Source organism: Heterocephalus glaber, unplaced genomic scaffold (assembly GCF_053883595.1).
Source record: "Heterocephalus glaber isolate CG9 unplaced genomic scaffold, H.glaber_assembly_v1.0 deba00001497, whole genome shotgun sequence".
Lineage (NCBI taxonomy): Eukaryota > Metazoa > Chordata > Mammalia > Rodentia > Bathyergidae > Heterocephalus > Heterocephalus glaber.
Window position 1 is genome coordinate 15815765 of NW_028258320.1, and position 16603 is coordinate 15832367.

Sequence of the window (16603 nt, forward strand, 5' to 3'; positions counted from 1 at the left end):
GTGAGACCACGAATGTGTGGAAAGGCATAAAATCTGCTACTGATGGGAACCTGTCGTCATCAGCAGCATCGCCATTGTTTTTGCAGTACCAGGGATGGAACCCAGGACCTTGCACATGCCAGGCAAGTGCTCTGCCACCAAGCTATACTCTCATTACTATCAATAATACCCAACAATCCAGGCCAAACCACTGAATAAGAATGTCAGTGTGACGGTATGAAAGACTTTTTTTTTGAGAAAGGGCTCACAATGTAATTCAGGGTGGCCTTGGACTCACTATGTCACCTGTAATCCCAAGACATGTGCCACCATGCCAACTATAAGACAATTTTAAGCAATACAAGAACAACTGTTTTCAATTAAAATTTAGCCAGATGTGACGGTGCATGCCTGTAATTGAGAGGGTGGGGCAGGAAGACTCCTGTGAGTTTCAGGTCAGCTGTGGCTACATAGAGAGACCCTGTCTCCAAAAACCAAAATTAAATTAAATTTCATGTATGTTTGGAAAAATTAAACCAATACATTAAATCCAGGGTTGCACTAATATTATGCTTAGAATAAGCCCTTATTAAAGTAACAACAACTTTACATTGTTTTAAAGAAAACATAGATTGACTAATATTCCACATAGCACAAGGCTAGGGCAGAAATCAGAGTGGTGGGTTGAGAAATGCTGGCTCTGTGGAGAAAGAAAGGGAGGCCGGCTCCTGGGAGTGGCTGAGTCAGAGGGACAAGTGAGAAACAAAGACCTAGAGAAAGGGGACAGCAGGACAGCATGGGGCAGGCACGCGGCGTAGCCCTGCCAGCAGATACAGCCTTCTCTGGGTTCCAGAACATTCTGTCTCCCAAGAGATGGGCACCTCCCAGCTCTAGCAAAGTTGGTAGGCAGCAGGATGGGCTTCCTGTCCCTATTCACAGCCCTGAGGCTCAGGGCCCCTTCTGCTCTTGGCTCTCCTGGGCCATGCCTGAGTCCCCCCAACGTCACCCACAGGTGGCCAGCTGGCCTGTGCCGTGGAACCAAGCCAGGGACAAGGAACTCCCAACCTCTCAGATGGATCCCCTTCTCTCCTCTCAATGTGGGATTGGCTGAAGAGATATTTTGTTTTGTTTTGTTTTGTTGTTTTGGTACTGGGGATCGAACTCCGGTCCTTGCACTTGCAGGGCAGGTGGCTGAACCACTGAGCTAAATCCCCGGCTCCCCCTCTTTTTTTACTCAATTCATGTTTAATAATTACAGGCGCCATGCTCCCCCTTCCCCCTGCCCAGGCAGCAGCAAGGGCGGTGCAGGGGCTGGGGCATATGCCCCCAACAGCGAGGGCAGCAGTCCCAAGAGTGATTTTTCATAAAATAAAAAAGGACCTCAGGGGCAGGCCTTAGTGCCCCCCCCAAGACACACCAAATTTCAAGACTTTATATATAATATATCTCTGTGACCCCAGGGAAGGAGAGGGACACCTGGCAGCATACTGGAGGGGGCCTCAGGCAGCACCAAGCCATCCTGCCTCTTGGCTGAAGGGATTCTAACAGAAAGAAAATTCATCTAAGACCCGTGTGTGCTGGGCTCCTTGCTGGGGACAGGGACAGAGTGGATGAAAGAGGCTCTGCCCTTCAGAAGCTCGAGGCTGAGCCAGGGAGACCCACAGGTGCACTAAAATAGCTGTCATGGCCCTCCTGGCTGGGACAGAGCTGTGCCTGAGACTGGAGAAAACCGTCACCCCACCCAGGCCCTTGGCCTCCCAGGGCCAGGGAAGGAGGCCGTCACATTCGGGACCCCACCTGCCTCCTGAACCATGGGTTCACCGGCCCTGGGCACCTGCACCATCAGTAGGGTAGACAGTGTCAGGGCAGTGGGACAGGACTCTGCTGGAGGAGCCATTACACTGGGGAATCAAAGGCCTGGAGAGCCCGGGCTGGCACAATGCCAGGCCCCAGGGCCCAAAGGTGAGATATTTTCCCAGGCAGGTATCAATTTCCTCATCTGTGAAATGGGCACGATGAACCCGGCCACCTTCCTCTTTCCTGGGAAGAGACTGAGATTAATAAACACCCAACACCGGCTGTGACCATACCTAAGGCAGGGTGTAAGCTGCCTACAGGCAAACAGATGGCCTTGGTGACCCTTGGTTCTCGGTTCCTGTCCAAGACTGAGGACAGTGTAAGACCCACAATTCAGCCTCATCGTGGTCCCCACCCTGGCCTGGTGGGTCCTGGCTTGGAAGGCCTGATCTGCTTACTAAGCAACTCAGTGTCACCTTAGACTGCCCTTGCAGTGCCATGTCTACCCCAGTGCCCCAACTGGGCTTGTCTGGCCCCCCACCCCCACCCCCCATACCAGGGATTGAAGGCCATGAGCTTGCAAGGCAGGCGAGGTGCCACTGAGCTAAATCCCCAGCCCTGTCTGACCCTTCTAAAAGAAGACCTCTACTTAATGTGCCTCCTCCGATCAGCCCTTTCTTTAGAATGTCAAGCATAGTAAGACTCATCTACAGGGGTTTGCGTTTCTCAAGGGTTTGGATCCTAGTTGTTCCCCGCCCCCCCCCACCCCCCCAAATCTAGCCTCCATCCTACCCTAAAGTAGAACTGAAGCCACTGAGTGTGACCACAGCTTGGCGGGTCCTGGAAAGAGCAGGCTCCACCCAATGGGGGTGGAGTAGGGAGCGGGGTGCAGCGCTCTGTTGCCATGGCAACCAACAGCCTCCCCCGCCCCCAACTCAGTGGCAACTGAAGTTGAGATCCCGCCTCCGCCGTCAAAAGGGACCAACTGAAAGCTGCCTGCGTGAGACCCCGCTGAGGTATTAGGGTGACTCGGCTCCCTCCAGGTCGCAGGGGGACCCACGCTGCCCTTCTCGTGGACACGCGGGCTATGGTGAAGCAGTGTCCAAGAGTCAGTGGGGCCTAGGCTTCCGGGGCGACGTCTAGCAGGACATCCTTCGCCAGGGTGGGGTTGGGAGGCTCGGAGCTGGGCGGATCAAGCGTGGAGGAGGCGGTTTTTCTCCCCAGCACCTCAGCCGGGGTGGGTGGAAGGAGCCTGGGCTTGCTCACGCAGCACCCGGGTTCGAGGCCCCGCTCTGCCCTCACGGCTTGCGTGACTTTGCACGCTCTTGCCTTCTCCTCTTCCTGTTTCCTGGGGGTGGAGGAGGAGCGAGACTGTGTCTTTGTGCCATTTCTATGTTGCACATCACAGGAATGTTCTCTCCCCATAGTTCCCTCAGGACGACCCTAAAATAGGAGGGTGCCGCCTTTACCCCATGGTAAAGATGAGGACACCGAGGCTCAAGGTGGCTCTGTGGGGAAAGCCCGCGGGGAGCTCAGTTCCCAGCAGTGGCTGGTGGGGATCTGGAGGGAAGGAGGAGGTGCCTGCCACCGGCTCCTGCTGCCCGGAAGGAAGGGCTCCAGCCAAGCCGTGACACTCGGTGGTTTCCTTCAGCAAAAGTGCGTCAGGCTCTCCCTGGGGGTTAACCGAGAGGAGCTGGTGACAGGGTCTGGACCACAGAGGAAGGGGTGGGGGGGACGAGAGCCTGCTGGGCAAAGCTCCCATGGACAGATGAATATTACGTGGCGGGAGGAAGGCGAAAGCACAGTGACTGTGGAGCCCCAACGGGCCAACAGCCTGAGTGAGTGATGCCCCTGGGAGGGGCTTGGCCAGAGGAGCAGGCCCTGGACTTGGCCTTGGTCTGAGCTTCACCCCAGGCTCGCATTCCGCATCTGTAAATTGTGAGGATTGTGGAAACTAATGGGGCTGATTAGGGGTACATCCTGGCTGGCCTGAGGCCCTGGGTTCCATCCCCACCCAGCCCTTGAGAAATAAAACTAATCTGACACCCACAAGTGCATTTCTTGGTGCCCTCGCCTGGGTCGGTCAGGGTATTCAGCTGGCTGTGTGGGTCCCCCTCCCCAAGTTTCAGGGACCCCATGGAGCTACAGGAAGAGGTTGAGATCCCAGATGATTGTTTTCTTTTGTCTGACCCAGGGTCTGGTTATGTAGTTCAGTCTGGCCTTGAACTCGCTAGGTAGCCTAGGCTGGCCTCAAATTCAGCAATCCTCCTGCCTCAGCCTCCTGAGTGCTGGGGTCACATATGTGCACCACCATGCCTGGCCTCTCTACCCAAGAGCTCTCAGCCCTGTAGTTAGCAAACACGTAATGGCACCTAAGAGCTGATGTTTTGGAACCCGGCGTATGCAGCAGGATGTAGTGTGAAGTGCTGGGCCTTGATCAGTCCTTTGATTCATCAGAGCAACCTTCCTTTCTCCCGAGAAATACTGTGGTTGTCCTTGTCATCCTGTTCCGCAGATGAAGAAACTGAAGTTCAGAGTGGTGAAGAAAGCACACCATGTGCATTGCAGACCCTGTCTGATGCAAGTGACAGAAATCCTGACTCAAACTGGTTTTTGCTGAGAAAGGAACTTACTGGCTCAGGAACTGAACACTCCAGGCACATCTTGATCTGGAGACCCACAGGCACTGGAAGAAGCAGCTTTACACCCCGCCATGGCTTTGTGCCTGGGCTCAGCAAGTGGTTGTCTGCAGCTCCCTGTTCATATCTGGCTCAGGAGAAAAAGGCTCTCTGGGGACATGAGACAAAGGTCCCAAGACTCACTCTAATTGGACATTATCACATAATGATAACATGTCACTCTGGGAAGCTGAGGCACTCTGGGAAGAGGAGCTCAAATTCCATCCTACCCTGGCCAATTTAGCAGCTCAGTGAGACACTGTCTCAAGGTGTGTGTGGGGCATATGTAGCTCAGTATGAAGGCCCTGGATTCAATCCCCAGACCAAAAAACAAAACAAACAAACAAAAAGCAACAATAACAACAACAAAATAAAACCAAAGCATAACAAAAGGTGCAGGAAGCCAGGTGTGGTAGCACATGACTGTAAACCCAGCACTCAGGAGGCTGAGGCAGGAAGATCCCTGTGAGTTCAAGGTCACATAGCAAGACCCGTCTCCAAAAACCAAAAGGAGTCCAGAAGTCAGGAAGAATTTGTTGTGGACTGGTACCTTGGTTAAAGACCTTACTGCTTCAGTTTCACTTGTACCAATAAAGGGGAAACAGAAGAGATGGGGAATGGGGACCAGCAGCTAACAACCAGTGGCCTCCATGTTGAGGTCACAAGGCTGCACAGTGGAAGAAAGAACCCACCCAGGGCTTTTTATATGATTATTTGAGATGGGCTCACACTGTGCTGCCCAGGCTGGTCTCCAACTCCTGGGCTCAAGAGATCCTCTTGCTAGATGGGCGTGGTGGTGCACACCTCCGAGGCAGGAAGATCACCTAGAGTTTGAGGCCAACTTGGGATACATAGTGAGTTTGAGGCCAGTCTGGGTTACATAGCAAGACCCTGCAAGACCCTGAAAAAAAAGAGAGTTCCTCCTGCCTCAGCCTCCTGAGTATCAGGGATTATAGGCACACACCCAGCTCTGCACTCAAGTTTTGAGTCATTATACTAACAAGTACCTACTAAACACTCACTGTCTGCCAGAATCTGAGCTCTACCCAGGAGGTAGAGCAATGAAGCAGTGAGCAAGAGATTTGTTCCCAGCTCTAGGAGCCCCAATTCTACTAGGGGGTGATAGAGAAGGAAGGAAGTAACAGGATAAGGTGACAGGAGCTCACAGGCTGTGCAGGTGGTGTGGGCTGCCTCAGCTCTCACACAGGGTGGGGAGGGGCAGCACAGAGAAGGTTGGGGGACTATGGAGTGAAATGGGGAAAGTTTGGGTCCCTGATCTCACTGTTTCTGGGTCAAGTGGGATGCAGACTCTGACATACCGGGCCCAGCCAGGTGTGCTGTAATCCCACCACTGGGGAGGCTGAGGCAGGAGGATTACCACAAGTTCAAGGCCAGCCTGGGCTACACAGTGAGTTCAAGGCCAGCCTGAACTACATAGCAAGACTCTGTATTTAGAAACAAAAAACAAAACAACAACAAAAATCAAGAAATCTCCTTCAGGCCCGGCCTGCTGCTTGCTCCCAGACCTCTCACTGGTGGCCTGCAGGCTCAGCCCAGCAGTCTTCTTTCTCATGTCAGAGTGTTCTAGGCCCTGCTTTCCTGGAGCCCAGCTCATCTGTCACTCCTGCCAGGTGTGTACCAACTCCCAGGACAGGGGCAACCTTGCCTGAGCCTGACTCAGTTTGAGTCACTCTCCCCAACTGTGGGAGTGGTGGGTCCCCATCCCAGCTGCCTCTGGTTCACCAGGTCTGTGTCATGCAGGGGTTATGGGGGAACCCTGGGAGGGAACCCAGGACACCTGGTTTAGCTCACGTCCTCTACAGCTCACTCTGACACACACTTCTCCCGGTTTTCACGGGAAAATGATGCTATGAGGAGGAGAGCTACTGAGCACTGATAATTTGATTGAGCTAAGCACTCTATGGACCTTGTTAGGGTCTCACAACTTTTTTTCTTTTTGTGGTACTGGGGATCGAACTCAGGACCTTGTGCTTTCAAGGCAGGTGGTGACACCACTGAGCTAGATCCCCGGCCCCTCACAACATTCTTTTTTTTTTTTTTTTCTTGATACTGGGGATTGAACCCAAGACCTTTGCACTGAGCTATACCCCTAGCCTATTTTATTTTTCTTTTTGAAATAGGGTTTCCCTAAGTTGCCCAGGCTGGGCTTGAAATTGCAATCCTCCTACCTCAGCCTCCCAAAGTGTTAGGATTACAGGCCTCATGCCTGGCTACCACATTCCAGTATCTGTCTCCATTTTCCAGAGGAGGAAACAGGCTCAGAGAGGGACCTGACTTTTTTGTGCTGGGAATGAAGCCCAGTACCCCATGAATGCTAGGCAAGTGCTCTACCCCAGACCTAACACCCAGCCCGGACCTGACTTCAAAGTCCCTCAGGAAGATGTTGGTGAGGTGAGCCTGGCCCTAGGTGTACTGGATCCAGAGTTATTAAACCCAGGTTGCTCACCTACCCCCAGGTGCACTGCAGGATGGGAGAGGAGGGAGGCCACCCGCCAACCAAGCACAGGCTCTCTGCACACCCATCCTCTATTCGGGTGTTGGTGGGGGTCTGAGCCCCGAGAGCAGCCTCTGTGCTCTGCCTAAGGGCCAGGGCGCCCCTTGTGAGAGACCACCCCAAGCAGCGGCTTCATGGGCTCTCCCCCAACAGTGTTCCTTCCCATCCCTCACAGCTGTCCCCTTCTGTCCTAGGGCCCTCTGCAGGTTCCAAGACTCCAGCCTCCCTCCACCGCTCCTCAGCTTCCTGCCAGGTGAAGCTGGCAGCCCAGAGCAGCACCCTCCTATCCAGACACCTCAGCCCTGTGTGGCCCTGGAGCACTGGACACAGGACTGACTTATTTATTTATTTTGAGGTACTGGAGATTAAACCCAGGGCCTTCTCACTGAGCTACATCCCTGGCCCTGTTTGCCTTTTGAGACAGCTATGCAGTTCAGGCTGCCCTTGCACTCACTATGTAGCCCAAGCTGGCCTCAAACTTGCAGTGATCCTCCTGCATCAGCCTACTGAATGCTGGGATCACAGGCATGCACCACCACGCCAGGCTGTATTGTTTACTTTTTTTTTGGTACTGGGGATCAAACTCAGGACCTTGTGCTTGCCAGGCAGGTGCCAGAACCACTGCACTAAATCCCTGGCCCTATATTGTTTATTTTAAGATTGCAAGCGGAAGGACCTGAGTTCAATCCCCGGTACCAAAAAAAAGATTACAGCCTGGCCTAAATACCTAAATATCCCAAACTAGGCTCTAACTCGAGATCTTCCTGACTCAGCCTCCCACAGAGCTGGGTGTACAGGAATGTGCCACCATGCCCAGCTCAGCCTACATTTTAAAATGGACAGTGGAAATTTTTAAATAACATATATGTCTCACACTGTATTTCTGTTGGTGGGTATGAGCCTAAAAGTAAGTGTGCAGGTTCAAATACTGTCTCTGTGTGTCCTGGACCAACTTCACCAACCACTCTGGGCCTCAGTTCCCTCTCGTACGAAGCAAGTACAACCTCCCTCACAGAGCTGTTCAGAGCAATAAAGGAGGTCATGTTTGTAAAGCACTTAGCACACAGCCTGGCATATAGTAAGGGCTCAGAGCAAAATCATAATCGGCTTCCTTTTTACCCCCACATTCCAAAGTGCAATTCAAGGACTCTCGACAGTGTTTACCAAGCCCGATGTTTGCCAGGCCTCGGGGACTTGGTGGGGAACAAACCCAGCAGGCACAAAACAAAGACATGGCTAAGTCAGGTGCTGCTAGGAGTGGGGGAAATGCAGAGATGCGCTGGAGCAGCTGCCTCAGCCGGGGAGGGGTTCCTTGGTGAAGGGACAGAGGGGCTAGACCTGAAGGTCTCAGGGCCACCTGGGCAAAACTCGGAGGCGGGGCAGGGACAGGGATGTAGAGGGCACAGCCCCGCAGCGGCTGCCTGTCCCCTGTCCGACACAGTTGGCGTCACCGAATTCCCTTGCATCCAGCTCTTTCCTGGCTACTGTGCTGTCACCATGTTCACGTGACCTTCTGGGGCCTGGTCTGCATTATCTCCTTCTCCTCGTCCACCCTGCACTCCTGTCTGTCCACACAGATCTCTCCCCGCCTTTCCTCTCCAGCCCACTCTAGGAAGTGGCCCCTGATGTCCCCATCCCTGCCAGTCTCTCTGTGCTTCCTGGTGCTCGCTCACCCCCTCTGTCTCTCAGGTCAGGGGCATCTCCCCAGCAAACTTGCCTCTTTCCACGGACTGGGACCCAACCAGGTCTTCCACCCCTCCAGGCATGACCCAAGCCATTCAACAAGACCTGTGGCTTGCCAGAGCCCCTCTGGGGACACTGAGAGGCATGTCTGCTCAGGCAGGGTGGAAAATCCCTCGTTGGGGGAGGGGCCGTGGAAATTTCTTCTTAACATCCTCCTTGCAGACTTGGACGTGCTCCAGAATGCAGTCAAGCATTTGCTCGGTGACCTATGAGGCGGTTCTCCTCCTCCTCCTCCTCCCCACCCCCACTCTGGGCTTGGACCCAGGGAGGGTTACTTGGTGGGGCTGGGAAAAAGTAGCAACTACCTGAAGCTGGACCCAACCTCAGAGATTCACTCTTAAACTGGGCGTAGTGGTCCATGCCTGTAATCCTAGCACTTGGGAGGCTGAGGCAGGAGGATCAAAACAAGATTGAAGCCAGCCTGGACTACATAGGGAGACCCTGTCTCAAAAAAACAATAAAACAAAAACCAAAAAAGAATCATTCTTAGATCTTCTCCAGTCCTGCTCTGTAGGTTCAAAGATGAAGAAACATGGACAATAGAAAAATCGTGTAAAATCGCAGCCCCTTTCCCTAAACCAAGTTCTTTCTCTTTTCCAGTTTCTTGGTTTCCTGATCTGTAAAATGGGAGTGATAAGAGCTACTTCCTAGGGTTGGTGAGAAGTGAGCAGAAGCTGTAAAGCATTCTGTAAGAGTTCTTCTCCATCTGCAGCCCGGAGCCTGCCCTTCCTTATAGGTCTGGGGCTGAGGGTGCAGTTCTCCCTCTCTGTCTCGCTGTCCAGTAATTGTGCCCATAGCACTGCATTTGTTTTGAAACAAAGCTTTGCTATGCTGCCCAGGCTGCCCTGGAACTCCTGGGCAAAATCCTCCTGCCTCAGGCTCCTGAGTAGTTGTGTTTCAGATTCTGAGAAAGTCTATCTTCTCTTTTATTGCTTGTACTTTTGGTGTCTATGTAGGAAATCATTGCCTAACCCATTGTCACAAAGACTTCTATATTTTCTTCTAAGAATTTTATAGTTTAGCTCTTCCATTTAGGTCTATGCTCCACTTTGAGTGATTTTTTATGGTTTTTAAAAAGTTCCAACTGACCCAGGTGTGGTGGCATATGCCTGTAATTCCAGAACACAGGAAGCTGAGGCAGGGGGATCTGGAGGAGTTTAAGGCCAGCCTAAACTACACAGCAAGACCTTGTCTCAAGAAACCAAAATTAGAAAAAAAAAAAAAAAATTCAGGCCAGGGATTTAGCTCTGCGGTTCTGCAGCCTGCCTGGCAAGTGCAAGGTCCCGAGTTTGATCCCTGGTACCAAAAAAAAAAAAAAAAAAAAAATTCAGCTAAGCATAAGTGGTCCACACTTGTAATCCCAACATCTCAGGAGGCTGTGGAAGGAAGACCAAAAGTTCAAGGCCGGGGCCGGGGATTTAGCTCAGTGGTTTCACCGCCTGCTGCACAAGCACAAGGACCCAAGTTCGATCCCCAGTACCAAAAAAAAAAAAAGTTTGAGGCCAGCTTGGGGAATTTAGTAAGATCGTGCCTCAAAATAAAAAAGGTGTGTGTATTAAAAAAAAAAAAGAAAGAAAGAAAAAAAAAAGGTGTGTGTATGTGTAAATACCAAATAGTTTCTCTAGTGTGAGAAACTGAAAGTATAAAGAAGGACTAAAAGGTATAATAGATAATGTGAAATAGGAAGGGGCAAAGGGGAAGGGGAAGTGGGAGGGGTAGGGAAAGGAACGAAGGGAATGGAATTAATACGAGAAAATGAAAAATGGAAACAAAGTCTTTGTAAATAGGGAGGGCAAGGGAAGGGGGAAAAAATAACCAAGAGAGGTTATGTAAAGGTGCAAATTTCCAATGATGAATGTCATCATATTGTATACCTAAAATGCACCAATAAAATAAAATTAAAAAAAAAATAAAATAAAAATTTAAAAGTTGTGGGACTGTAGCTCAGTGGAGAATGCTTACCCTGGGCTCGATCCCCAGTACCTCAAAAAATTTTTATTTTTCGAATTGGGGCTGGAGACATAGCTCAGTGGAGAAAAGTACTTGCCTACCATACCCAAAGCCCTGGGTTCTGTCTCAGTATCACAAAAACAAAAACCAAAAATTCAAGTTTAGTGAGCTATAATTTACATTCTCAAGAAAACCTGTCAATTTTAAGTATACAGTTCAATTAGTTTCATTTTATCACTCTACATGTTTGGAATATTTAGGGAGTTAGGGAGAGGGGAATTGAGTGTGTGCTTATAGTCCCTTCCCATGACCTAGGGCTTTGTGTATAAGTGTGTGTGTGAGACCATGCCTTTTTCTTTTTTTTTTCCTATCCTGGGGATTGAACCGAGGGACTCCACATTGAGCTACAATTCCAGCCTTTTATTTCATTTATTTTCTGACAAGGTCTCACTAAGTCCCTAAATTGTTCAGGCTGGGCTCAGACTTGTAATCCTTCTGCTTCAGCCTCCCACATCGCTTCTCGGCCTTTTGGCTAAGATCAAGTGTAGCCTCCCAGAGTTCCAGGATTTCGGGCCCGTGCCACCACACCATGCAAGAGAGCACTTTTTTTTTTTTTTTTTTAGGTAGGACGTCCCTTTGTAGACCAGGCTGGCCTTGAACTCACTATGTAGTTCAGGCTGGCCTTGAACTCACAGGGATCCTCCTCAGACTCCAGAGGACTGTAATTACAGGTACTCATTAGGCCTGGCTCCTGACACCATCTTCTTCAAGGGCTCCTAGTTTCTTTGTTTTCTCTTGCAGCCCCCATGGACCCATTCATGATATGTAGGTCGAATGAATGAATGAATGCAGTGGTGAGGTGACAATCCTCCAATCCCTGTTGACATCACATGGGTGCAGGCTGCATTTGCTACCCTAGTGCCCCCCAAAGCTGTACATGGTTAGGATGGAGGTGGAAACTCCCCAGCTACCTCCTGCCTGGATGTGTCTGGGATTAAGAGTCCTGCTTTCTACTTCCTGATTCCTTTTTTTTTGGTACCAGGATCGAACTTGGGTCCTTGCACTTTCCGGGGCAGGCAGCAGAATCACTGAGCTAAATCCCTGGCCCTTCCTGATTCCTTTGTAAAGAGCCCCCATTTCAGGAGAATGACAGCATCCCCGAATATGAATATGCTGTTGACTGGGCCTGGTTTCTGTGGCCCACGTTTCCTCAGCCTTCAGTACAGTGCCTCAGCAGCCCTGGCCACTACCAGCAGGGAAAGCAGAACTGGCTGATCCAGAGCACAGCTGATGGGGCTCCTGGGAGGGAGCGGGGGAGACTGCACTTCCCAGCTCAGCCTGAAGACCCAAGGTAGAACCAAAAATGCCTTCAATGCAACCCACAACAGGTACCAGACTCAGAATACACTTTATTGTTTATTTTATTATTTATTTATTTTTGTTTTTTGAGACAGGCTCTGGGTATGTAGGTCAGGCTGGCCTTGAACTCACTTTGTAGCACAGGTTGGCTTCGAACTTTCAATGATCTTCCTGCCTCAGCCTCCTCAGTGCTGGGATTACAGGGATGCACTGCTACACCTGGCTTCAGAATACACTTTAGATTCGTGGCTGTCTGAGCATGTTCCTCCAAAATGGTACTTTTTTCCTTTTTTTTTTTTTTTTTTTTGGTTATTTTTTGCAATACTGGGGATTAAACTCAGAGCTTTTTGCATGGACCTACATTCCAAGCCTCTTATTTATTTATTTATTTTTAAGACCGGGTTTCACTAAGTTGATAAGTTATCCAGGCTGGGCTTGAACTTGTGACCCTCCTTCCTCAGTGTCCCAGAGTACTGGGATTGCAGGTATGTGTCAGTATACCCAGCCCCATGTTTTTTTAAGAATTTATTCAGGTTGGGCTGGCGGTGTATTGTAGGAGTACAGCATGTGCTTAGCAAGTGAGGTGCCCTGGGTTTGAGCCCAAGGACCATAAACAATAATAAAAATAAGTATCAAGGTCATTCTTGGACATGACTGTTCTTAAGCTGATGACTTTTGCAAAGATGGTAGAGGAAGGCAAGACCCGAAGGAAAGGGAGCCATAGAGATTTCCTGTTAAAGGGTCCTTCCCTGTAGCCGGCCCTCCATTGTTGAGGCCACTCCAAAAGGAGTGGGGTAGGCTCAGCTATCTCCAGACTCACAAAGGGGTTACTGAGCTATCCAGCTCCTGCCTCCAAGTAGTGACGAGACTGTGGAGACAAACTAGTGTTTTCCTCCCTCCTGTCTTGGGACCAGGAAAGCAGGGTCAGGAGCATTGGCACAGATCTCAGTCTCAAATGCCAGGCCTATCTCATTCCCAGCCCCAAATGCAACAGGCCGTGGGCTCTAGCAATCTGTAAACCAGGACAAACCCGTGCCCACCTCCTCACAGGGTGGCTGACAGGAGGATGTGCTATGATGGGAATCAGGGCTTTCCTCAATTACCATACAGGCACCTTCTTCATGGCCATTCCTAACCATTTGCAGAGCTGACCCAAGTTTGTTCATTTCGGGAAACAAAGTCATGCAATTCTGCCAAAGAGAAATGGCTCTCCTAAGTCACCCCAAAGTGAGGACCCCCACAAAGAATCCCTGATGAGAGTGCAGGTTTCTTTTTTTTGTACCAGGGATTGAACTCAGGTCCCTGTGCTTGTGAGGCAGGCACTGGAACCACTGAGCTAAATCCCCGGCAAGAGTGCAGATTTCTAGGGCTCTGCTCTCCATTCAGGCCGAGGAATCTGTTTTTAACCAAGGCCCCAAGGAATCTTGATTCTACAATCGAGTGTTCAGGGGGCAAATGGCATCTGGGACCAGGAAGAGAAACAAAGGAGATAACAACTCTCCAAAGGCCAGCTGGTGGGGGTGGACCCAGGAGTCAAGGGAGGGAGCAGGCCTTGGCCTACATCTGGCCCAACTCCAACTTCTGTGATAAGGAAATTGTGGCCCAGAATGCAAGGAGCCCGGGTCACCCAGGGCACCTCCTGCAACTGTGTATTGAGGGTTCTGCACCTGCCAGGACGACTCCCCTCCTGGGGGCAGGTCACCCCCCTCTGAGCCCGCATGTTGTCTAGGGAGAGGTTTGAGGTTAGTAGTCCTTTCCAGACTCCTCCTCTTAGGCTTCTCTGTCCAGAGATCCCATCTGTAATTTCCACTGGACCAAAGAGAAGTGTGACTTTTCTCCCAAGAGGAAAGACCAAGCCTCTTCCAGGCCTTCAGAACCTTGGGCTCAGGAGGTCCAGAGCCTGGGCCTTCTAACCTAGGCAGCCAGGTGAGCACTCTGGAGACTGAGGCCTTGACTCACCCACCCTGGGTGCTTTCCAGCACAGTCTTCCCAGCAGGTTCAGCCAAGGAAGCCAGGGAGCTTGGGCAGTCCACATACCTGTTACCAGGCTGGCAGGGAGTCCTGGACAGGACCCAAGGAACACCCAGGTGGACCCCAGAAGTGCGATGAGACAGCACCTATTCCCTCACCTTCCTTTTCATTTCATGGCACCAATGAGACTCAACCATTTTAACAAACATGTTTATTAGAAAAGTAAAAAATATTGCATAGGTCTTAATACTTGAACATCAAGTGTATTTATGAACAGTGAGTATCTTCATGTAAACAACAGTTCTAAATGGAAGACCCAGATGGCACTCCTTTGGGGAAGGGGTTCCAGCCCCCAGCCCCACTCAGCCCCACCCCTCACAGTTCAGTTCTCTGGGATGTGGTAGGGGACAGGTTTGGATTGGATGCAGCTCCCAGGTGTGTTTTATCTTCAAGTGTCAAAGATCCCAAGGGATCCTAACACCCACCCCTCTCAACTCTTACATTCATGCGTCTGTAAGATAGCTGCCTAGAACAGGTCAGTAGTGAAGCTCTGATCAGAAAAACAAGATACAAAATAAACAACAAACACACTTGGTCCCTCCAGACCTGGATACACAAACTGCCTCTAGGACCTCCCCCCTCCCTCCTGGCGGCTACCAGAAGCACACACCCCTGGCTGAGGCCAGCGCAGCCCAGCAGCCCTCCTAGCTGCCACCCCACTGTCGTAACTGTCAGGGATAATAAAAATAATACGGTACATGCTACATACACATCCAGCCAGAAGCCTGGGGGCCCCTAAGCCTTTGTTTCATGCTACAGTACTGAGGGGCATGCGCCCAACAGGGACCCACCTGCACACAACTCAGTGAGCTTCCTAGGAAACACTACACTCCCCCACTGCGACCTCCTCCTTTGGGGGCTATTGTCAGTTTTCTAACACAGGCATCAGTCCCCTCGGCCCTGCCTGCTAAGTCTCCACTCTAAAAGTTCACTGTCTGCCTTGGGGGTAGTGCGACACCCCCCCCCCCCCCAGGCTGGAGCTCAACACTCCTCAATGAGCAGCTGCTCCGAGCTGTACAGCTTCTTCTTGATGACTCTGAAACCGGTGCTTAACGTTAGGGACTGGCTGAAGCCAGGGACGAAGGGAGAGTTGGCCGAGCTGAACAGCCCCTGGATCTTCGGCCACAGGCGAGAGTCCAGGCGCAGCACCAAGGTGAGCTGGAAGGTGGGCACCAGGCTGGGGTCGAGGGCCAGCTGGCCCACAGTGTGGCAGCTCTTGCCCTGCTCCACGCAGACGTCGAGCAGTGCCCCCCGCAGGCCGCACGGCTCGCTGTACGCCAGGCGTAGCAGTTCTTTGCCCACCTGGCTCACCAGCTGGGCTGGCATCAGCAGGCGCGCGGGTCGACGAGAGCCCAGTCGCGCCTGGGACAGGCTCTCCTGGAGCAGCTGCATAAGGCTGGCACACAGGTGCTCATCCTCGGGGTCGCTGAGCAGCTCGAAGTCGGGCAGGGACACCCCATCCAAGCAGGCCGAGTCTGGAAGGACAGCACATGGGGAGGGTATTAGAGCAGGCTTCACAGGGGATCTACAGGCGGGGGAGGTGCTGTGTGCTAAGAAAGCAACGCTCCTTCCCGTTCCGTACCTCAGTTTCCACCCCCTCGCCCCCTGGCAATCTGGGACCTGTTGTGACAGAAAGCCAAATGGCTGGACCTTTTCTAGCACAGTGCTTCCTCGCCTCCTTGACCCCTGGAGCCGCTTTCGGATGCTGTCCACAGCCCTCACCTTCCTCCTGCCCGAAGCCGCTGTTGCTGCTGTCCAGGGACTCGCAGTCCGAGCTCTCCAAGCTCGCGCAGCGGTCCAGCCCTTCCTCTCGGGCCGCCGACCCCCAGGCCGAGCGCGGCGGCCGATCCGGGGTGGGCTTTCGGGGTGAAGACGAAGAGGAGGCCGACGAGAAGCGGTCCCAAAGGTTAGGCATGGTGAGGTCGGAAGCCAGGATGTTCGTTGATGAGCTCAAGGGTGCCGAATCGCAGAAGCTGCTGAAAGACAAGAGGGACGGAGACCCAACGTCAGTCTAGAGGGTGGACAAGACTGCGAGCGCTAGGACCCGTACAGCCGAGGCCGCCCCACGCAGAGATCAGCAAGCAACCAAGGGACACTCACCAGCTAGGGCGGTCAGCGAGAACTGCTGGGACAAGTGAGTCCTGCCGCTTGAATAGGTGTGCGAACTGGTGCCAACCCACCGAGCTCTGCCCAGACCTGTTCCTTTTAGCCTCTCGCACCTCCCCCTTGGCCTGCTGCGATCTCTAGCACCAGCTCACGGCAGCCTATAAGGACTAGTGCGCCGAGGCCACGCCCTCCCTGCCCCCGGGCCCAATCCAGACGCAGGAGTGTGGCCCACCTCGACCAATGAGTTCCAAGCGCACGTTCGCAACGTTCTCTCCTGCCCGGTGACAGCGGCCCGGCCCCGCCCCCAAGGAGCCCCAGAACTCTCTCGGCCGAACCCCGAGCCGCAGCCACGCCCCCTTTCTGGAAGGGATCGGTGGCGGCTGCAGCTGCCAAGGTCCCCGAGGGCTCTCGCGGCAGGGGAGGATCAAGGAAAGACTTGTTTATT

The 16603-nt window shown here is 52.2% G+C and overlaps 1 protein-coding gene and 1 pseudogene across 2 annotated transcripts; one reads left to right on the forward strand and one right to left on the reverse strand.

Moving 5' to 3' along the window:
• Positions 1-11174: 11174 nt before the first annotated feature.
• On the forward strand, positions 11175-11351 carry LOC147825575 (U2 spliceosomal RNA; annotated as a pseudogene).
• A 2835-nt stretch (positions 11352-14186) lies between these two features.
• On the reverse strand, positions 14187-16357 carry Ddit4 (DNA damage inducible transcript 4). Of its 2 annotated transcripts, none has more exons than XM_004846242.3 (3): positions 16153-16357; positions 15775-16028; positions 14187-15527 (listed from the first exon to the last, which is right to left on the reverse strand). In XM_004846242.3, exons 2-3 carry the CDS (start codon positions 15965-15967, stop codon positions 15034-15036), a joined length of 687 nt encoding a protein of 228 aa, XP_004846299.1. In that variant the 5' UTR covers positions 15968-16028; positions 16153-16357; the 3' UTR covers positions 14187-15033. The 2 variants fall into 2 exon arrangements, with proteins under 2 accessions (XP_004846299.1, XP_021115255.1); XM_021259596.2 differs by having other exon boundaries at positions 15775-16025; positions 16153-16327.
• Positions 16358-16603: the final 246 nt, after the last annotated feature.

Excerpts from the sequence above, each read along its gene's own strand:
- Ddit4 (XM_004846242.3), bottom strand. The coding sequence starts at position 15,967 with ATGCCTAACCTTTGGGACCGCTTCTCGTCGGCCTCCTCTTCGTCTTCA. Across the intron at positions 15,528-15,774 it reads CGGCTTCGGGCAGGAGGAAG|ACTCGGCCTGCTTGGATGGG; the intron begins GTGAGGGCTGTG and ends CTGTCCTTCCAG.